The sequence below is a fragment of the Excalfactoria chinensis genome, chromosome 13 (assembly GCF_039878825.1).
Source record: "Excalfactoria chinensis isolate bCotChi1 chromosome 13, bCotChi1.hap2, whole genome shotgun sequence".
NCBI lineage: Eukaryota > Metazoa > Chordata > Aves > Galliformes > Phasianidae > Excalfactoria > Excalfactoria chinensis.
In genome coordinates this window covers 2,688,821-2,712,234 of record NC_092837.1, presented here as the reverse complement: position 1 = coordinate 2,712,234, position 23,414 = coordinate 2,688,821, and the positions used below count along the sequence as shown (strand labels likewise).

Sequence of the window (23,414 nt, the reverse complement as noted above, 5' to 3'; positions counted from 1 at the left end):
TCATAAATATTGTTATCAATTTTTACTTAAAGCCGTGTCCTAACAGTAATAAAGACTACAACCCCGTGGACAATCACATTAAATGTATATATATAAGAACACTGTAAAAAATGTGACCAAGTCATATATTCATTACAAAAGAGGCTTCTCTCTTTTTTTTCTCCTCTCTCTGAGTATTTCTTTTTAAATGAAACAGACTTTCATTCTGTCAGAGAATGAGAAAAAAAAAAAAAACAAATCCTAAAATTCTGATGCTTAGAAAAAAAACAAGGAAACAATTTTCATCCTACAAAACATTTCACTTTACAAAGCAGAAAAGGAAGAAAAAAGAAAAGACTGCTGAAGAGTTATTCTGTTACCTGGATCATAAAGACAAAATGGGAGACAAAAGGGATGAGAAGAGTTTAAAACTGGACCTCAAGTATTTCCTGATAAAATTCTCTCTGACATTAGAGGGATATTTGTACAGGGAATTTCTGTGTGTGGAATCAGCCAGAGAGATGCTATGGATCGATCAGGAGAAAATCCTGCCTTTATTTTGGTGTTTTATCCTAATACCAGTATAAATCGATATGGTGTGAATCCTCCCCATGGTACGAAGCAGGTACATACCAACAATTTCCAACACAAATCCCAACACTGTTCAATTTACTTTACAGCCTGTCAGGAAAATTAAAATCATTTTATTTTATATTCTTTATGGTGTCAAGTATATAAACTGCACTTTTAAATTAAGTCATGCTTTGCCACAATTGGCCTGCTTTAAGACTGCTAACCTCAGTGGAAAGAATTAAGATGTCTCAGCAAATATCAATTTTCTGTTAAAAAATATCCGCAAGACAAAATAATAAGAAAAAAAAAATAATCTTAATTTACAATAAGCAGTGTAAACAGCAAAACAACAGAAGCCACGAAGTCTCACACACCGGCCACCAGCAGACAGATTGCTCCAAGCACTCATAGAACTTTGTATCTTCCTTTGTTGGTTGGTTGGTAGGAATTTTGCTGCAAACAGAGGAGAGAATAAATCATGGTTAAAAGCAAAAACGGAGAAATTAATTGCGATAAAAGCTCACTCACAGTAAATCCACACAGTCCATTAGCAACCCTCCTTCCTCGGGAAAATGTTTGTATGCAGAGCTCAACAATTTTGAGAAAAAAAGTAAATCTATAAAGACTCCTTAAAAGGAAAACAACCAAGGCATTAATGTAACACAGTCACACTCGGGTTGTTTCAGAGGAAGCCATGGTTTCCTCAGCCATAGAACTCACACCACTATTTATCAAGACAGTATTTTACAGGGGAAAAAAAAGATGTACAAAGCTGATTATCAGCTGGGTATGCTGTAATGCTATGGCAAACCAAATCTCTAAGGACATATAAAGGACTGAAATAAGGGGAATAAAATGTCCTCCCCCCTTCTTGATGGTGCTGAAACCAGGAAATTAATGAGGAGCTGAGTATTTAAGGAGTATTTGGTCAAATAGCTCTGTTAAGGTGTTATCTCCATCTGGTGGCTGGATAACAGCCATATGTCTAGTTGATTGAACAAAGTAATGTATTTTCTGGGCTGGTCAATCTTTTGTTTTTTAAACCTGTACAGGTTCCAGTCCCTGGTATTAATATGAATGTATGCCAGAGCACCAACATTTGTACAAATCAATTTCATAACGCATTAGCTGAAGCACTCCCTCTCTGCATTCTGAACATTTCACTCACCAATCTAATAAGCTCCTCCTTTATAAGTCGTGTGATTTCTGCCTTTGCTTTCTGTACAGCCAGTTCATTAGCACCTGAAGACAAGGAACAAAAGTGAACCAACGTCGGCTATTTTCACAAACGCCGTAAAGCCAAATATCCTCAGCTATTTGTTGATGAAATGCAGTATTGAATAAACTGCCACAGCTAGTGACAGTCTGTTCTAAGGAAAGTGCTTAAAACAGACAGTTGTTAGCTACAATATTCATAAATAAATGTATAAATATCATATTTATTTAAGAAAGATTCTACTTGATTACCACTAAGTTTCTGTTATAGTAGTTGATGTAATTTCTTAGTCTTTTAACAGCCAAAAAACCCATAAATTCAATTTTTCTCTTTATTTCATGTGGGCACAAACAACATCTTTGTGCTTATTTTGATCCCATAAATGTTTGCTAATGTTCTGCAGCGGGTCAGCCTTCTCAGGAGCAGCATCTCCGTGCTCCCCATCGATCATCTGAAAAGGGCACTGAGACAAATGAGTTTTTTCTTACTAATTACATTTAGCTGTCAAGTACCTACAGCAAGTCTGTAACTGAGCATCCAAACACTTTGACTATAGAGATTCCATGCCTAATAATGAAAGTAAAGGAGAATTTAATAGAACTATTTAAAGAATCCTTACTCTCTATAGCCAAATAAATCTTTCGCTCTCCTTCTTTGGGTTCTTTGCCTGGAGGGAAATAAGTTCCTCTGATTGTAATAGCAGCTTCAGAATATTCACTGATTCTCTGTAGTGCTTCTTTAGAGGTAACTTTCCATCTGGCAGTCTGCAAGGGAAAGGATACAGGAGAATCAACAAGAAGAAAAGCATCAACACAACAGCATTTCAAAGCATAGTTGACCTTTTAGACAAACAACAGTACAACAGGAGCAAGACCCCCTACAGACCTTCAGTTTTAGTGAAAGTTTAAAACTTTTCTTACAGTTTTCCAAAACAGCACTGAGGTATTTTATTTAATACTTCTTGCAGGAAGAACAGACCTCCAGGGCAAATATTCTGTGTACTTCCATTTAACAAAAAGGAACAGTATCAGTCATAGATAGTAGTACGGCCTTTCAAATATAACACTAGACAATGTCAAAGGTTTGGACATGAGAGAAGTCAGTAGCAGAGTGTAAAAAGATTTTTTTATAGTAAGGAATGATTGTTTTGGGGATATTCTCTGTAATACACTGTCCATAAGCTGTAAAGTAACCACAGACGTACTGACTTAAGAAGTAATGAGTAAGAAATTGTCCAAGCTATACTTGTTAAGTAACAGCCATTAGCAAAATGTTTACTTGCCTGTGGGAAGTCGTTGATCTCTAATTCCTCTTCATATCTCTTAAAGGATTCGTTCTGTCCACCATCCTGTTTCTCTTCCTCCTGCTTCTCTATAGGTACGTAATTCAGCTTAGCATTGATTTTTTCAGCCAATTGCTCTGCAATGGTCTTGGCAGATACTGTAGGAGCTTGAATTGTGCCTCCCCTAAGGATAGCGTTTGTAGCCTGCTGCATCACGTCCTGCAAAAACCAACCAATCAGAAACAAAAAAGAAAGAACAGGTCCATGTTGAAAACAATGCAGACAAAACAAGTCCCACACAAGCCAGCAAGGCTTTCATTAGAGCTTTCTACATATCATAAATGCCCACGTAACAAACACATCTTCAGAATGTCCTTGTGTACAGAAGATCTTAATTTGTTCATACCTTCAAATCAAAAACCTTTGGACATACCAGACCATGTGACCCTAAGTCCAAACTGCATTACGTGCTTCAGCAGATATTCTTCAGCTCTGCTATGCCGACAAAATCAAATTCATTTGCCATTACTGACAAAATGACACAGGTTTTGTTTTGTTTTTTTTTTTGCCAGGGCAGACAAAGCATTTCTACTTCCGTATTAAATCAGCTCAGTTACAGAAACTATAACCTTCAACTGGGACAGCGGTGTAAACGAGCCACATGATGCAGTACGACATCAGAGAGGAGAAACGTCAGAAAATGAAAAACCAAACACTGTACTATTAAGAAAAACAAAAGAGTTCTGTAAAATCTTACCTTAAAATGGAAGGGGACAAACACTTGTGCCTCTGCTCCGAGATTCTTCTGGGCATTGATTCTCAAAGCCAATCTTTTAGCAATTTCCAGTTTTTCTGCATTACCAGCTGATGGTGTGGGAGCGTTTGATGATCCTGGCGTTCCCATGTCTTTTACTCTTTTCTTTGAATTGAACATGCTTTCAATTTGTTCGTCAATCTGAACAAAATAAATACCATTAAATCGCTGCATTTACCTTTAAAAATCATCTTAAAAACAGAAAACACTAAGGACTGTTTAGTTCACATGGTTTACATGTAAATCTTGCATAAATGATGGCAGCATGCTCAGAACTACAGGACAAACTGAACTGATCTACTAATCAGGAAGAAGCTTGAACATGGCATTTACTTGCAAGTTCACAGAAAGGAGTCTAATATTTGGAAAGTGAGACCTAGTAAGGATTTAGAAATAGAAAGAAGACACTACTGTGAATTTCTTTCAAACATTACATGGAAAAAAAACGTTTGTAATTGAGGACAGTTGTAGTTTGAGGCAATCATTCTGTTTCATCTATGGAAGATTAGCATCAGCATTAACCTCTGGGACATCTGCACCACTACATATTTTAAGTATAAAATACCAGTTGGTCCTGAACAGATTTTCAAGACCTTCATAGGAGAGCTGTGCATCTTTTCTACCGAAGAGCACATACACATCCACCCATGGAATTTAATTCATTAAATCAGCAGCACAGGACACTGAATAATAAAAATTCATGCATTCTGCAGCATGCTCTGTAACCTACTGGAAAAAAAAAAAATACAACACATAAATACACTGGAAATCCTCAAAAACCTTCAGGCACTTACATCAACAGCTGTATCCTCATCATCTGAATCTTGCAAGCCAAGAGCTGCCTTCTGTAGCTTCTTTCTTTCATTAGCCAAGGCCTGTTCTGTTTCATCGAATTTAAAGCCTTTGCCAGAGAATCCACTGCTTTTTTTAATCAGCTTTCCCTCCTAAAATAAAAAGTGTGTTTTCATGTAAAGTTTTAAAATCAGTTTCCGAATGTAATAAGATAACTATGGAAATGTGCAAATAATTCAAGTTATTTCTTTAAAAAAAGCAAACCCTAGTATGAAATCCCTTCAATGAAGTGCAATAAAAACACCTGTGTTAATTCAGCAGACAGAAGCAATACACTACTGGGATTCTGCACAAAAAGCAACCAAAAATCAAACAACAACAACAACAAATCCCAAAATCTGGACGCCTCAGCACACGTGTGTGCTCTCAATGAACTCAGCGACGACTCACAGTTGTATACAGAGTACAACTGGACCCACAGCATACGCATTAAACACAGAGCAAAGCGCACTACGGAATAAAGGATTACTTACAGCCTTCTGTTGCTCTTTGAAGTCAGCCCAGAGCTTCTCTAAATCAGCAGGAATTGGATTCCCGGATAACTCCAAAGCCTTGATGATATCACCAGCATACCGTGCCTGATCCTCGGTAATGAACGTATATGCAAATCCCTAGTCAAAATTAATTGAAGAGATGGTAAAGAACAACCTCTACAGAAACTTTACCTCTAACTTTCCTGCCATGCCCTTGCACAGATGCTGTTGTTCTGGTCAGTAAAAGTAACTGTGGTATTCTTGTTGGTTTTTTTTTCCATTGGGATTATAGACTGAGTAATGTGATTTCCCAGGAAACTGATACTGAGGTCATCAACCAAGGATGGCAGAAATTGAACTCTTTCCTTTCAGTTTTGTCATGGTTTTAAGTTCAGAAAAGAAAACGTTAGAAACTTAGCAGGGCACATTTCCAGCGGTGAAAAACACCAAACTTTAAGTCACAAATGGAATTTAAAAGGACATCCACATGGCAGAAGAAAATATAAAACTCCAACTTTTGCACTGCTAAAAATTCAGAACATATTTTATACATCTCTCACAAACCTTAAGGGCACTCTAAAAGAAAACCTTATTCATATCAGTAACAAAATATTCCCTCTGTAGCTACCCCTTGAAAACTCCTTTATCAAGCAGTAAATAAGGCCATTTTTTTCAATACTAACAACAACAGGCAAGTGATCACACTTACTTTATTTCCAGCTCGTCCAGTTCGGCCTGCTCGGTGCACATAATCTTCATAATGGTTGGGACAGCTATAATTGACCACTAGCATTAGTTGTTTTACATCCAAACCCCTTGCTGCTACAGATGTGGCCACCAGAAGTTTGCAAGTTCCATTCTTGAAATCATTAATTATGCTGTCCCTGTCATACTGATCAATGCCTGCGGGAAAACAGACACATTATGAAGCTGGGCCTTTATTCATTTTTATTAACTATCTTCTGATTTCGACTCAAGAATTTGTACATCAGTCAAAATACTCTCCAACTTCAAACAACTCAAACCCTATGGAAATAACATTTCTATAAACATACACTCACAGGCAATACGAATTATCCAGAATAATAAAGCTCTTAGTCTATTAGCCACAACAATGAAAAATTCAGTGATGTTGTACTTACTGGTTACTGTATGTTCTAAAGCACTTTTTAGACAAATACTCTGTGATGGACAACATCCTAAAGAGATGGCCTCTTCTCTCTGCTAAACTACTTCCATTGTATTACCTCTTGAGGGCAGAAAAGTGAGACAACAGCTGCTATGATGGTGGAATTTTAAACAAAATCTCACATAATACTCCCTCAGCTGGTGTTCACTACTCTACATTATGGAGTTATTAATATTTCCTAAGAAGTGTTAACACTCAGTTCACAACCCCATTGTATTGAGACAAGATTTGGTACCTGATGACATCTCACAGGGAACAAAAGAAAACTACCACGTCTGTCTCAAAATTAATAAACAAATATATTTCCCCAATTACAAAGCAAAAGCTGCTTACAACAAAATATTCTAACCTGGTACTACCCAGGCACTAGGCAAGATGCTTTTCTTCCTAACTACTACATATGAACATTCCAGGTTGGTGATCTTGGTGTGAGCCCCTAAAATTGCAGATTACCTCCATGAAGAGACAAGCAGGGGTAAGAAGCTCTCATTAAATCTTTCAGCAACCCATCAGCGTGTTCTTGTTTGTCCACAAATATGATAACTGATCCTTTCTCCTGATAGTGTCCTAGTAGCTCTAGTAGCTTTAAGAACTTATTCTCCTCTTCAATCACAATCTGGAAGAAAAAATAAATAAATAAGGAAAAAGCAAAAAGGATATAAATGGTACCTTCAGACATTAAACACATTCAGGATAAAAGGCATAAGAATAAAATGATAAAAAAAAGCAGGAACAGGAGCTTGCTTTCCCATGCTGCACCCATCACTAGTGGCAGAACTGCTGCACAGCTCAGTGGTGCAAAAACAAGTTAAAAAAAGTGATCACACCGCAGCTGCAGATTAAGTTGTGTTACCTTTTCAGTTCACATTAACAAAACTCACTGAATGTCTAAAAATAAAAGCTCTTCTTATACTCCTGGAAATCTTCTGAAAGAAGATAAGCAAGGTGGATGTGTGATACTTACAACATGCTGCTCCACATCAGAACAGACAACACTTCTGCCTCCAACCTGCACTTCTATAGGCTTACTTAGGATTCTCCGAGCTAATGCCTCCATAGCTCTGGGAAAAGTAGCAGAGAACATGACAGTCTGACGGTCAGGCCTGACGTTGTCTACAATGCGCATAACCTGGTTCAAGAGAACATTTCCTATTAGTAAGTTTTGTAATTGAAATTCATATACATAAAGAGCTGTCTTATTAAATAAGTTAGACAATGTATGGATTACATCGAATACAAAATATTTCTTTGCAGACTTCCTCTTGGGACCTAGGTGAGAGCACTGCAAGACAGGCTCAAGTCAACAGGAAGTTGAGTGGTAACGTGCCACTCTCCAGCAACCCAAAAGAAAACCTGAGAGTTGCTGCAGAAACACTGCAGCTCAGGAGACGATGGAGTAGTTTTAGTTTTGGAGGATAATATAGCAGAAGAAAACTGAAAGAGCTCTGGCTGCCCAACACTGCCAGCAACTATTGTCCAACATGCCTAACAAACAAATATATATAAGATAGAGAGAAATTATGTTCTAATTAAGAATGTATCAAAACTAAAGCGTGAGAATAATGCAAAAATGAAAATGTTAGTTTAAACTGCCATCTATATACAGCACGTTCTGTTATTGGTAGTCTAATAATTACATAGCGTAGGATACTGCAAAATCCTTTAAGTGAAAAGTAGCAGTTCATGGCATTTTCAGGCACGTCGTCAGTTACCTGAGGCTCAAAACCCATGTCAAACATTCTGTCTGCTTCATCAAGGACAACGTATGTGACTCTGCGGAGATTTGTCACCCGACCTGAGAAAGGAGAGGAAAAAGCACATGGGAAACAAAATCAAATGGAAATTTAGTTTCCCTCAGGAATTTATTTCTATATAGGTATATATGTATATATTTAAATGTTACAAATATTCTCACTATCTTCCAAAAAATGCATTAATTACTTTAAGAAAATTCACTAGAAGTGAATTTTAATGTTCTCATTTTAATCTCAAACATTCTGAGAAACGTGTAAAGTATGCACTAGGCCCTTTATTTTGTCAAACTCTTCTCTTGCATACCATCATAGGGCCAGAAGAACCTGTAAAATTCAGAAAACTGCCCTCGCCAAAACACATCATAAAACTAAGACTGAGATGAAGCAAGGAGCCACATCAGCCATAATCTGACAGCGCCACCTAGAAAAAAACATATTAGAGATTACAGCGCATGTGTGGAAGGCAAAGTCCAGTGCTAACTGTTGCAGCCTCAGAAAGATTCCTTTTATACATATTATCTGTAATGCTTCCTTGGAGCTAGAAATAACTATTTGAGGGTATAACACGCATATAACAGAGCAAGCAGTCTTTTCCAAATGAATATATTAAAGATTAAAACCTACCCAGTATCACTACCAGATTTAAAAATAAGGACCACCCCAAACTCTGGGACAGCTGGAAACAAAATGAGCAAGTTGTGTATCTGCGAACATTGGCAGCTGAGGATGAACGGGATAATTAACACCCTTCCCAAACAAATGCCTAAGAGGTTCCCTTTCATCAAAAGGATTTAACTCGAGGACTTAGGAATCGCATTCTCAAAATATATCAATACGTGGACATATTCATTTCCAAACAACTGCACAGTGACACTGCCAAGCGCTCTCAAAATGTAATATATACTTTCATATTCTCTATGACCAAGACTGAGGCTTCTGCCTATCAAACTACAGCAGAATTTGGTCCTTACAGCTTCAGCAAATTGCAGCTGAAGCTTCCAATTATTTTGTGGGGGTGATTTAGCGCTGCATTTTTTAAAAGGAATTCACACTTAAGTAACAAAATGGATATTTATTAAAATCTACGTTATCTATTTAACACCCTAACACTTCCATCCCCAAATAATAACTTTGTAAATTGACTTGGGAACAGCATTAATGTACCTACCTTTGACGATTAAAGTCTTGGAATCCCAGTTCTATATCTCTTGAAGGTACTTTTTCCACAGAAGTTAAATAATGTCAACAGTTTAGTAGAGGTTTTGGTGTGGAATAATTTAATAATAAAACTTTATCTAGCAAGCATGCAATGGTTACACTAGGACAAAACCTCTTAAAGCTGCAGTGTCTCAGTTTAAACCAACTTGAATACTGGATGCAGGTCAGTTCTTTCACAATCACGTAGGGAGGGCTTTTTTGTCTGGTAGTTTGGTTGTTGTTTTTTATTCCAACAGTCAAATACTCTTCAAGTAAAGCGAGTAACTGCTGAGCTACACTAACAGTAATGTCAGACCAATGGGCAGACACAGTAAGTAACTGTCAGAAAACTCTTATCAAAACAACTTGCAGGTAAAAATTTAGAACACCATGTTTTATGTTTAACAAATGTTCTCAGAAACTCTTCAAGAATGCAACACTTCCTGTCCTCCCCCAGAAAAGTCAAGCCAATATGATTACACCTATTATTAGAGACGTATATTGTCAATGGCTAGATAGTGCAGCCTGAAGAGATATAAGAAAATTCCATAAAGCATCTAGCAAAATACATGATCTTTTGAATTTGTTAGAATTACACAACAAATATAAACAATTCTCCATAGGAAAAGGTTTTCTACTCACCATTGTTAGCTGCTAACATGTCAATCATACGTCCAGGTGTGCAAACAATAATTTCAGCACCTCTTTTGAGTTCAGCTATCTGATTTTAAAAGACAGTAAACTCAATTTAACAAACTATTAGTGTTGTTTTTTTAAAAGAACATGTATGACTTCACAAAAAAGCTACATACATTTTCAATGACTTTCATACTTTTCATTAATGGAAACTGCTTATTGAAAAGACTTTACTTAGCAATTTCCATAAACCTTTCAGTTTCTCTAAATCTTCAAAACTGCTTTCCACAAGAGTGACCTCTGTCAAACTAAGTTACTTTCACTTGAAGATCTCACAGTGGGGATAGGACTTTCACTACAGTTCACAGCCTGTGTGAAATACTGTGTGTCATGGAAGTACAAATGATACATTCACAGTGTTTAAAAGCCATGTTCCAATACACACAGGCAACCAAACGATCAAATTTCCATAAATGTGGAGTAGAAAAATACCCCAGAAATTAATCTCCAAATTACACCAAGATGCAATATTTGATAACGCATCCAATCAAAGCTGACATTCCTGGTTCTTGTTCGAGATAACTCCTGAGGGGAATACCCATAGGAATACAGCTTCTCCCTCATTGTCCTACTACCACATCTCACAATTAGTTTAATTATTGTCATGCTCGGTGCATGTATAAAAAGAAACAGTCTGAAAAGTTAAAGACCACTCTTCAGAATTTTCAAACATATTGCTACGTTTAGGACTAAGTTACATGTAAACACCCTTTTACATGGGTGCTGTTCATACAGAGAAAGTTCAGAATAAATGTTGCAAACATACTGGATTTTATGGGAAGGAGAACTAACTATATCCACTTCAAAAGTAGCATTGACTAATGAAGTCCAACAGCTGTTTGACAAGTAACGTATGTCTAATGCATACCTGTTCACTTATTCCTGTTCCTCCATAAACACAGACAACTCGAAGTCCAAGGGTCTTGGAGAACTTCTTGCACTCCTTGGTAATCTGCAAGGCCAACTCACGAGTAGGTGTCATAATGACAGCTGAAATGCAAAGCATATCCATCATATGTTGTAATGTAAGGAATGCTGTTATTTAAGCAATAAAAAAATAAGCTTTTGTAATGAAGTTCAAAGCATTTGTGTGTAATATATGCAGCTCACTCCCAAGCTTATTAATGTTATTATTTTAAAGATGCAAATTCAAGAAAGAGAGCTATGACAGCATGAGGATGAAGTGGAAAACGTGCTGAAGTTTCAAAATCAAGCTAGGCCTCCCTTGCAGAGATATGGATATGCAAGTGCTCTTAATACAGCATTAAACAGCAGAATGACCACAACCAACAACGAACAGCACAGTGCTCATTAACAGATTATAGTAACAGTAAGCATTCATCCCCATAAAAAAGAGAAAAACTGAAGAACCTTCCAAAGCGTATGACTGAGCCTTCGTTTACTTAAGTAGCAATTCTGAAAATAAGAGCTTTGTACCTATGGGACCTTCTCCTTCTTCTAAAGCTCTCTGATCCATAATATGCCTGAACATGGGCAACAGAAATGCGATAGTTTTTCCACTTCCTGTTTTCGCAATGCCAATCAAGTCCCGACCATTCATAATTGCTGGGATAGCTTGGCTCTGAATGGGTGTGGGTTTCTCATAGCCGTGTCTTAAAGAAGGGGAGAGAAACATCAAAAAAAGAGATTAAAAATCAAAATATGATTTGATGGACACATATCAGTCATGCTAGAAGAAACGTGCACATTCGTATTTACTTCTAAGCATTGGTGTCATTCTAAAAACATCTCAAAAATGAGCAGTCACATGATACAAATGGCAGAAGGAACAGTTTGTGACAGCCATTTAATACTGACTGCAAAACACCTGAGGATTACACATGTAACACCAGCAGACATGGACACGTTGCTTTATGCAACAAAGAACATTTTTCTCACTAACATATGTATGATAAAACACAGTAGACAAAACCAAGCATGACATCGGTGGTACATCGCTTGCTTACTTTTTGAGAGCAGTAAGGATCTTCATGGAAATACCACACTGAACCCAGGTTTTTATTGGTTTGGGGCAGCCTTTTCCCTTGACTGTTATTCCCTCCATCTCCAGTCGGTACACATTCACCTCTGAAACAGAGTATGCATTAGAACAGAATCAAACCTGACATTTATCTGCTACCTTGAGATAGCACTGGGTTATCGGTAATAGGATCTGATTCATTTTCATTCTGTTGCTCAAAAAGAATCATCTCTCTCATCCAAATTCTCAACAAAACTTGAACTGTACAGCACTTCTTTGCTCCTTTCTTCAAGAACACTCCACACTGAATCGGAATTTGCTGCTTCATTGCACACCAGAATGTGTTCTGCTCATACTTGTACTTACCCTCTTGTGTCATTTTAGCTAGTTCAGGTACTTCAACATAGAAGTTTTTCCTGAAGGGCTCATATTCTATTTTTCCATGATCCACTGGTTCTAGAAGCTTTCTCTGCTTGGTCTGATAGCCAGTCAGGGCAGTCTGAAGATCAACTTCCTCTTCTTCTGAAGAATACTGTATAGATTGTTAATAGTGTTTAAGTTATTGTGAATGACATTCTGAGATGCTGTTACATGTTTACACAGAAACTTGACTCGGAAGCAAAAGCTTTTTCTTAGCCCACTAAACCAGATGCTGAAAATCTGCTCTCACTACCATTCATTCATTGATTTATTTCATGTTCCTCCCAAACCTTAATTTCACTGTTCCATATCGCTTCTATGACTTTATAAATACTAACTAGAACACTCCTGTCATTCAGAAGTAATCATAGCTATACAGTAAAATTATTAAGAGAACAGTATTTAAAAAAAATGAGTGTATAGAATAGCTACTATGCCACTACATGCCACTAGTTTGTCAGACACAAAATAAAGAATTATGGTTTAAGAGTTCTGAGACCAGGAACTTACAGTTCATTTGAAATTAAACATATTTATACTTACCTAGGAAAGAAACAGAAATGCATACCCTCAAAAACCACTTATTTCATAGACACATATTAGAACATGCAGACTGAGCTGCCACATACGTGCTCATGAGACACTTCCATTACCTCCATTGCATCTTGGTCATTCTCCATGAGTTCCCCTTTCTTCTTTTCTGTCTCTACAACTGCTTTTTTGGTTGTCACCACGGTTACCACTTTGGTAACAGTTGGTCCAGATTTCTGCAAAAAAAAAGAAAGAAAAAATAGAAATCATTGCATCACCACATGAAAGACATGCTGTATAAAATATACTGAATATTTCTACTTCTGAACATATTACACTGTTTTTTCATACACCTCTTGCAGTGAAATTTTAAGAGGATATTGCTACCAGCTTATTAAAAACATCAGAAAATTCAAGGCAAACAATCACTGAACGGATCTAACCTATTTCTTCCCTTCTTTTTTCCAAAATCATTTCCACACTGAAACACAAAGCTACTTTCAAAAGACAAATATTCTAGCACACGATTTTACCTTTTCGCTCCCACCTCCACCCTTCACACTTCTCATATTAAACTTCTTGACTTCTTCTTTTACTTCTTCCATATAAGCATCCAATGGATCTAATTCTTCATCTTCAACCTCATTGCCTTCCTTTTCTCCTTCTGCAGTTTCCTCATCGTCATCTAATATGATTAAGAAAGAAGGAATAAAACAGAGAGGAAATAGAATCCCTATGTGACATTGTTAGCCTGCCCAAATAATTAGTGTCCATTTTTATTACTGTATTATTTTTCTTCATTAAAAAAATCTCTCCAATTTGCTAATCTCAACAGTACCTTAAAACGTTTGAAGCTGTGACAAGATTTAGGCTTTGCTATTTCACAGTTCAGTTTTTGAAAAGTCTTTAAATGCTTTAAAGATAATAAAAATATTATTAGGAACAAACGTGTTTTAAATGTTACATCTGAAATCAAAATACCATCATCATCTTCCAAACTCCATTTTTTTCCCTGTTTCATCTCCTCAATTTCTTTTTTCAGTTCTCCGATGTTCTCCATTGCCTTCTTGCGTTGCTCTTCCCTCCACTTCTCCACTCTTTCTTTTCGTTTTCTCATTTCTTCTTCCAGTTTGTTCTGATCAAAATTCTATGACAGGAAACAACCAAACAGTGAAAATTAACGGCCACTGGCATTTGTCTATGCTTCAGTCAAAGTGCCTTTTCCAAACAAATGTAACTGAGCATGAAGTTGATCCATGGGCATACAAAGACCTATCACAACAGGAGTAAACAAAAAACACTAAAAGCAGCTACAATGCTTTAAAATACAAAACTCAGCTGTTTTATGTTTCACAAGAGTAGCATGTATACAATTCTGTAAATAATGAATTAAAAAATTCCATTATGAATAAAACTTCCCTCTTTTTTAGCAGAGCAGCATATTGTCTATCAGAGACTTTCAAATCATCTTAGCCTCTATAAAAGACTGAAGATCCATCTTGTTGCTCTCTACTTGCAAAAATCCTTCAAGAACAACAAAAAAAGGGACCCATCTATGCATGGTGAGCCCTTGCTGACAGCACAATAGAAACAGAGTGTTACTAATGGCAAGAATTGGAAGCACACCCTGTGACAGGAGTTACAGAAGAGAGTGGGACTCATTAACTCAGCAGGGATTTTGGCCAATCCTGAGAGTAGTTTTTCTTTTGTTAATACAGTAATCTATGGCTACCTCAGCTCCTCCTTTATACATTTAGAAGTTAAAAGATTATCCTAAGAGCTTCTACCTCAGTGGCCACAGTAGATGCGCTGGCATCTTTATCCTTCTCCTCTTCCTTGTCATCTTTCTCTTTTTTCTTTTCTTTGGAAACTTCCACACCTTCTGTCCTTTCTTTAGATCTTGATCTGAAAGGCAATAGCAAAGATTTCTTAGAACATTTTTTTCTCACAGGGGAGTAAATGTGTTGGATAGAAACAAAACCAGGAACACAATGAATGGGGCTGTGTTTTCAAATATCTTATGAAGTGCACATTGTCTCTCTAGAGAATCTTTCTGTTTTATGGAAACATGTCCTGCAATTGCCAGAAATGCACAGCCTATTGCAATTCACTCGTTCACATGCTCTGGTTCTGTTCTCATTTGTTCACAGGGCCAAGCAGCATCATTCACCTGCAGAACACTCAGTACTGACTCTCCAGTGGTTCTGTTTATTCTACACCTCATTGAAGGCAGCAGTTTGAAAAAGAGATACTAAAAAAGTCCTGTTTCTTCTATTTCTAGGAGAAGGTAAAGTGATCTTGCTTCCTGCTATGAAAGTTTGAATGTTCCTCTGCACACTACTGCCTTAAGAACACTGAAACACCTCTATCTGGGAAAAGCTACTTATAGAACTCGTATGCAACATGCAGACTTCCATTTAAAACAAAACCCACTATCACAGACTTTATTACCATAACATGCTTCCTATTAAAAAGAAATGCATCTGAACCAAATGTTTGCTAGCTCCTAACAATAAATGTAAAATTCACTTTACCCAATTAAATCTCATTAAGATTACTTCATAGCCCACTGAATAATTAATTCTAGCCATATGATTATCCTAAAAGACTCATTCCAGCTTCTTGTAATTTCTGGATTGTTGTAAACCTGCTTGTTCTCTATCCAGACTGCTGTTAGAACTTGTGGACCTACTACTCATCTTACAAAAACATTCTCACAACAAACAGCATTAGAAATAATTATGCATACCCAGAATAGGATTTACACACCCTCAAGAAAGGAATATAAAAATACTTAGTCCTTCAATGGACGTTAAGTGATGGGAAATTACAGTATGTTAGGAAAATTCTTCTTGCTCTACACACAAAGTCTTTGGTTGGTTTTGCCCAATGATTCCTTCCAATATATCAGTGTGTTTACAGTAATTAGTAACTATGATCCGGACTGTAACTAGAGAACACAAATACCTGTTTTCTGTCTTCCTGTTCTTGCTTGGACTGGGGGATCGAGACCGTCTGCCTCTGCTTCTGCTCCTGGAGCGCCTTCTCTCTCGGCTTCGTGATCTTCTTCTCTCCCGACTCCGTTCCCTTTCTCTACTTCTTGAACGTCTGCCCCAGAACAAAAGAGGACTTACTCAGCATGTGACAACAGCGTAATTTTGGCTTTTAAAAGGAATCCAATAATCATCAGGATCACTAGGAGCTTACAAACACCAGCACCAGCAACAAGACATCACTTAATAAGCAAAAATATTAAGCACAGTAAATTCTATCACGAACAACAACAAAGTGAACAACTGGAGAGGAAGAATAGCAGCACTGGATAACAAGCATCCTTCCATACTTTGGAGCTCATACCTCTGGCGCTTCCTGTCACGTGAACGAGACCTCCTCTTGTCCCTGCTGCGCGACCGCTCCCGTCTGCGATCCCGATCTCTGCTCCTGGAGCGTCTGTCCTCACGTTTTCTTTTGTCAGATGGAGAACGACTTCTAGAGCGGCTCCCGGAGCGTCCCCGCGACGCAGAGCGCTTCCGATAATGCCTGCGTTGTGAATTCACAGAATAAAGATGAGAGTCAGTTTGAGGACAGTTTGCAGTGGGAAGAAGAGGTTTGTTGTATCTGCGTGGATTGGACAAAAGAAGCATTTATCATCATTTGTGGCACCTGTACCATTCCTAAACATTTGCAGTAACTTGGCAAAACCAATTAGTATGCACACATCCCTTACGATGCTGAAAGCAGATGAATTACGATGGAGATGGGAGATTTTCTCCCTTCACTAATCTCAATCAAACTGTGGGAGACAGCAGAATCTCCTTACATAAGCATATGTGTTACTGAGGGTCCTCCAGTGCGCTGCCTCCTCTTTTTCCAATTCCTATCAGTCAAAGCATCAGAATAATCCCCTTTTTCCACCCTCCCAAAGCCCAGGGGACACCAACGCTCCACACTCCCCAAGGCTTGTGAAGCAGGAAGAAGTAGAGAAAGCAAGACCTCAAGTCCTCCATGTCCCTTCCCTTTTGTCATTGCCAACAGAGCTGTATTACAACAGTACTTGCACTAAAAATAATAGAGTTTATTTCAGCACATTGGTATATTTAGGTACCATGTACATTTGGAATCAGTGCAGTAGCAGTGTGACGTCCGTATCCTGCCCACAGCAGTATGACTGAACATGGAAAACATCTGTCACTGTCAGATATCTCTGATTTCTTTCCATCTCAGCCACAAAATGCCATGAGAACTGCTCCTCATTTCCTCCCCCCCATGATTTCTTTTTCTTCCTCTACAACATGCAACAAATCTGGGCATCTCATTTCAGTCTGATGAGTCCCTACAGCAACTCCAGCACCTACCCTGCCCTTCTCCACCCCCCACTCCCTCTCACCATCTTTTAAAGCATTTTGAACACTGTAAACCACGTTAGACAGCTGAGTTTAAAACCCCATGTTACTTTATTTATTTTAATTGATACAACCCAGTTCACCACGCAGCTGCCCCACATAGAAAGACTTGCAGAAGGGGATGAGGCTTCTAGGAGAGCAAGGGATGCAAGTGGGACCAGCGGGGGCTGCTTATTCAAGAAGAGACCCATGGCCTGGTTTGACAAACACGTTCTGTGAGTGCTTTCTGCAAACGTTTTGGTTCAGTCCAACCCTAAAGACCATTTAAAACCAAACCCATTATCAGAATGGAAGCTGTACTGAGGTAAGCAAAGAAGTCCCAAAAGATCCAGGGCCAGCGGCTGGAGCTGAGCTGCCAGCAGATTTTGTAGCCTGCAGACTGTTATCAGGCTTTGAGCGTTAACACTGTTTCAGCATTAAAATCTGATGACAGATTAAACTAGTCAGTACAGATGCAACAACAGCATGAGCATAGAGCAGAGCTGGTTTAAAGCCTAACAGGTGAGAGCAGCTCCACAGCACCTGGCAGCAGTGACCGAGACACGCAGGGAGTGTATGATCACGTTACTGCTGAATTAGTTAAAACGCCGAATAAGGTGCTTGGATCAGCTGTGAGAGGACAAAAGGCACAAGATGACGCTGAAACTTAAAGAGATACGTTCCATAAACGCCTCAACAATAGGAAACAAAAAGTTCAAAAGCGCAGCAGGCTGATGATACGCTGCTGTTACTTTACACCAAACCCGAGGAGGCCACATGAGCACGGAGAGGTCCAGGTCCGCCGCCTGAGCCCCAGGGTCCCGCCCAGTGCACCGCTACGGACCGCCGCCCCCTGAGGACCCCAGGCCAGACAAAGCCCCCCTCGGCCCGGGCTGAAACATGCGAGTAAAGCGACCGCACCGGGCAGGGAAACCCGCAGTAAGCGCCGAGAGCAGCGCCAAGCCGTCACACAGCACCGAAGCCCGACCTCAAAGCCCGAGACCTCAAAGCCCGAGCCCAGTCCGCAGCTGCTCAGAACGGCACAGGGCCGTAGCAGGCGGCGGAAGGACCCGCGCAGTGCCCTCAGAACGCCGCAGGCCGCCGCGGCCCTTTGTTCCCACACGCAGCCACCCGCCGGCGGCGCCGGGCCGCTACTCGAAGCACCCGCGGGCCCCGGAGAGGGTCGGGCGTTCCGTGGCCTCGTTCGTGCCCCCGCTGCCCTCACCTGGACTCCCGGCCCATGGCGGCGACGGCGGTGCGGGCCCTGCGCTAGGAGACGGCGGCCATTCGGCGCCTCAGCACCCGGAACGACGAGGCGAGGCAGCAGCGCGGCGGGAAGCGGCCTCCACCACTTCCTGCCCGTGACCGTGCGGCAGCGCCCCCTGGTGGCCGGAGGGCGCAGCGCCGTCTGAGCGTGCAGGACAACGGGGAGCCGGGGGAAAACAGAACGGGGAAGGAAAGCAAAGTGTTGGTGGGCCAGGCTGGGTCCGCCGGGAGAGATGGGGCATAATAACCGCTGCAGCCCCGCTTCCTGCTCCCGAGTCCTCAGTAAGCACACTGCACGGCACCGCAGCGTGACATTCACTGCGGCTATGAAGCACCAAGGTCACAGTGCGTGGTAGGAAACCAAGAGTTACAGCAGGGCCAGGGCTCGGCCCTGCCACCAAAACACAGAGGTGCTCCTCCCAGCACCAACCAGCTCCACAAGCGATTTAACACACCACGACCTGCTGGGCTGACAGAGACATTCTGACCACAAAGGAAGGGGGTAACAAATTTAATAGAAAATGACCGGTTCAGCAATATACATTAAACATCCATCGACAATGATAAGTTAAAACGGAATGAAGGAGATTCGTTTCTTGGCCTAAGATGAGGAGTCGCCCAGCAGAAGCCCCAGCCAGCCCTTTGCCATCCCTCATAGACAACAAGTCCATGTTCCAGTCCCAGCAGCTCTTTCAATTGGGTGGAATTGCTGTCCGTTTCAGGAGCTTTACTTCTATCTGTGCTAACAGGCCTAAGTCAGAACCTTTTCCAACCCAGCCTCGGACACCTGAAATACAACATTCACTGGAAAATCATCAGTAAAACAAACAGCTGTTACAGCAATACACAAGCCGTCATGCCACAAACATATCTAACACAAGAGCCTCAAGTCCAGCGCTGAAGTCTTTAACAGGAAAAACTAGGCAGAAAGCAGAGCCGTGTGTGTTAAGTCAGGATCATCAACCACTTTGGCTCCCTAAAACAGCTCTGCAAACAACAAGGTAAGCTACGTGTTTCTCTACACTAAAAAAGTGCATTAGCTCCTGTTAGCTCAGTGTCCAGATTCCAACCATTAAACTACAAAGCCAAACCATACCAAGTTTACCTGCAGCGTAAATGTTCACCCATCACCAGCGTGTAAGGCCGGCTGTTTGGAATGACACCTGCCTCCTCTCACCAAATCCTTACAATGGAAAACAAGAACATCCATTAGCCTGCTCCTTCAGCCTGGACTCACTTGTATCTCTTGTTTTTTCAGCTACACAGCTGGACACCCACAGGAAAAATATGCTTTCTCTCTCTATATATGCCCATCTTTACGTGGCAGTCAATTAAAAACAGCAGTTTGTTTCTTATTTTACTCTCACGTGTAACGCATGGGATTTAAAACAGGAACAGCTAATAGGATTTCACTGGGGCCATTTCAGAAACACTTAAGGGGACGGTTAGCAACTCAGTTACCATCCACAGATCTGTTGAATCAAAGGCCCTGTTCACACTGCTGGGCTGTAGGGCTGTGGCACAGCAGTAGCAGAACTCCTAGGCAATTATGGTTCTGTTTACATGCAACTGGTTGATCGTGAACGTATCAAGATAATGAAGGTCATGTAGGAGAAAAACTGTCTTAGCCCTGCACGAAGCTATTTTTACATCTAACACACAAACGTTTGACACTGCAGCTTGGTGGCTGGTCTGTACAACTTTCCCCTCCTGATGTGAGTTGGTATTTCTTGTTTGTTTCTTTGGAAAAACAAGTGCAACAACAGGCTGCTGGGACTCACCAACAAGCTATGTTAGCTATATTCATACCAGATTTACATATAGGGTTCTGCTGAAAGCAATTCTCTTTGCTCTCACCAGAAGGAACAAAGGCAGCTTTGTAAATCTTTATAAAGGAGGTGGGAAGGGCATCACCTACTAAACAAATCATCCAGCAACACTTGCATTCTATTCTTCACATTTTCAGTGGGCAGACACAGTATTTACATAAACCAAACTAATACGACTGGCAGCCTGGGACCTCGCTGTTCCATCTCCCAAATGACTGAATTTAAGGCTCCTTTCAAGCATTCAAAAACAGGAAAGAATGTTAACTAAGGTTTAAACCTGTCAGATGTTAAAGGCATACAGACCAGAAAGCTTTAGTGAGCTTTAGTGCATTGAACTCTACAGCCATCACAGTACTTCAGAGCCAAATAACAGAGCGAGTTCGTGGCAAAAGATAAAAGTAAAGAAATAGACACAGAGGTCTGTGAAAACATCTCCCATTTTGCTGTAGGTGTCCATAGAGCGACTGATCACTTCTGCAGGGATTCCAGACAGCAGAAGAGCAGCAGTTAGTACTGTAGTTTTCACCTTCTTCTCACTCTAGAAGGAAAAACAACACTATGTTAGTTCTTATGCTACAATCCAGTTCTGTTTCACATCACAGTTTCACATACCCAGGCACCTCCAGATTCGCTGGCAAGAACAGCATGTTTGCACTGATCCTCTGCAGGATTCACAATACCTTACTTAACCCAGCTACAAATCCAAGCTGTGGAGCTGAATGAGAAGCTCGTTAACAGCAGAAAAACTGCATCACAGACGTTATGCCCACTTCACAGTGGCAATCCAATCAAGCTGTAAAGTGGAGTTCTGGATTGAAGAGAAACACAAAGCCTCACACACTAATGTCTCATTTCCAGCTGTATTTCAAACTGGAACACAGAGCCCTTAGAGCCCAAACGCTGCCCTATGACCACGTCCACAGATTTTGCCCAGGAATCACATATGCCCAATGGCTGCTGACAGAGCTAACAGTAACCACAGGAGAGCGCTGCCTAGAAGAAAAGCAGAAGCATCCTAAAGACATGAAAGATACGGTCGGATGCTTTCAGTTATCTTATAGCCAGATAAGCTGCTAGCCCGTGTTTTCACAACAACTCTTAAAATCATTTGGACTAAATGTGGGCATACTAACAGCTAGCGTTAGCTATGAGCATGTGATAATTCTCATTTCTAGAGCTCAAAACAGAATAAGAACACTCCCCATGCAACAATACAACCTAAGCACGGGATTAAAACATTTGAAGTTAATCTAATTGTGAAAAATTGCTTTACCTTTGGAAAGTACTTGGATAGTCCCATGTAAGCAAGTTGTAGAGTAAGAAATGGTGCAAATATTGACTGACGGAAGAAAAAAGAATATATTAAAGTTCAGAAATAACACATAAGAACACAGAAATTTAATTAACGGCGCTACCATTGAATACTACAAACGTAAGCAGACAAGTGATGTGTGAAAAGCACTGTTCCACCTTGCTTGCTTTCAATCTTGAAACATGAAATTGCACAACAGAGCAGTGTGTAAAAACAAGCTCCAGAAGGTGGCAGGCTGCACCAGTCATGCACTTCTGCAAGATGTGCCTGCAGACACCTGCACTACTGAGGAACTGTTCTTCATCAGCAGGCTGATAAATGAGCAGGATCTGCATGTCACAGCACAAGTTTTTACTCTGCTATTCTTTCCTAAAGAATAACAGTTGACTCAAACTTGCCTAAGACTTAAGCAATAATAATTATTCTAGCATTGCTTCTCCTCAAAACATTAAGGACCAAAAGCATCCAACTCTCAGCTGTAACTTAGCAGCTGTGCTAGATAATGCAGATTCTGACACAGTTATCATCTCAAGGAATGCCAGAGGGGTTGTTTGGTTTGCTTTTTTCTTATCTTTTACCTAGTTGTCAGCAATATAAAGGATGCCTGAAGTTCCCAACCCACTTAGCCCTACATAAATAGCTTTCAACCCCAGACAAACAGTGTTTTATATGAGCTGAGTCCTAAGCCTGCCATTAATAAGTCAAGCAGAATGGGACTGGTTGCTGCCCTGAACTCACCAAGTACTTGCACACAAAGGCCCTCACTGCAATGGCAAGCAGAGCGCATCCCACTAATCTAAAAATGCGGAAAGAATCAAACTCCTCCACCGCATTCCCGTTCTCTTGGCTTGGCTTCTCATTCATCAGCTGGTTCCTCAGCTTCAGAGCTTCATCAAACCTGGATAAGTACTGTTCTAATCCATGCCTGGGTGGCCGTGCTGCGGCTTCAGACGGCAGCTCCCCTCTGTTACGGTGACGGAGCTCACTTGTACCCTCACTGACCAGCTGCGGAGTCTTACTGAACAAGTCCTTATCCCCTTTGAGGTCTCCCATACTGACTGCATGGTCAGTTGTTCCGGACGTATTGGAGACCGAATCACCAAGCACGATTCGCTTAGAAACAGAAGGAAGAGGAAGGGAATTCGATTTATCTTGTTCGTGTTGAAGTTTTGATTCTACGTGACTTTCATCATCTAAAGGAGAGAAACAAAAACACCGAGTTACACACGCTGAGCGCTCAGAGCAGCAATTCAGCCGCTGATGTCCGGACAGCCCGTGGATAGCCAAGGGCCCCGAGGCAATGTAAGACACCCGGCGGGGCAGGGACCGCGCTCAGCGCCCTTCTGCCGTTACTGAGGAGGGCCGGGAAGGGGCCGGGCCGCGAGCCCCCACAGGCGCCGCAGGGCTCACCCTTGGCTGCCGCGGGCCGGTGGAAGCCCATGATGCGGTTGATCCGCTCCTCCGAATTCATCAGCAGCTTCCTCCGCCGCAGCTCCGCCCGCCGCTGGGAGGCCGAGAGCCCCGCGGGGGGCCCCGAGGCAGCCGCTCCCGCCCCGCCGTCCTCCATCCCCGGCACGAGAGGCCGCAGCGCCGCACAAAAAGGGGCTGCGCCGCGCCTCAACGCGCATGCGCCATCACAGCCCACTTCCGGGAGCCGAAGCCCGCGCC

The 23,414-nt window shown here is 40.8% G+C and overlaps 2 protein-coding genes across 2 annotated transcripts; both read right to left on the bottom strand.

Moving 5' to 3' along the window:
• Positions 1-510: 510 nt before the first annotated feature.
• DDX46 (DEAD-box helicase 46) lies at positions 511-18,691 on the bottom strand. The gene is made up of 23 exons (XM_072348178.1): positions 18,565-18,691; positions 16,315-16,497; positions 15,925-16,065; positions 14,745-14,862; positions 13,939-14,104; positions 13,491-13,642; positions 13,080-13,193; positions 12,373-12,538; positions 11,993-12,113; positions 11,463-11,638; positions 10,894-11,015; positions 9,972-10,050; positions 8,091-8,173; positions 7,343-7,507; positions 6,832-6,994; positions 5,899-6,092; positions 5,190-5,327; positions 4,659-4,808; positions 3,808-4,005; positions 3,051-3,269; positions 2,388-2,532; positions 1,721-1,794; positions 511-1,005 (listed from the first exon to the last, which is right to left on the bottom strand). The coding sequence occupies exons 1-23, from the start codon at positions 18,579-18,581 to the stop codon at positions 958-960; spliced, it is 3,132 nt and encodes a 1,043-aa protein (XP_072204279.1). The 5' UTR covers positions 18,582-18,691; the 3' UTR covers positions 511-957.
• Positions 18,692-19,099: 408 nt separating this feature from the next.
• CAMLG (calcium modulating ligand) lies at positions 19,100-23,405 on the bottom strand. The gene is made up of 4 exons (XM_072348582.1): positions 23,157-23,405; positions 22,485-22,939; positions 21,708-21,773; positions 19,100-20,972 (listed from the first exon to the last, which is right to left on the bottom strand). Exons 1-4 carry the CDS (start codon positions 23,311-23,313, stop codon positions 20,781-20,783), a joined length of 870 nt encoding a protein of 289 aa, XP_072204683.1. The 5' UTR covers positions 23,314-23,405; the 3' UTR covers positions 19,100-20,780.
• Between the last annotated feature and the right edge of the window lie 9 nt (positions 23,406-23,414).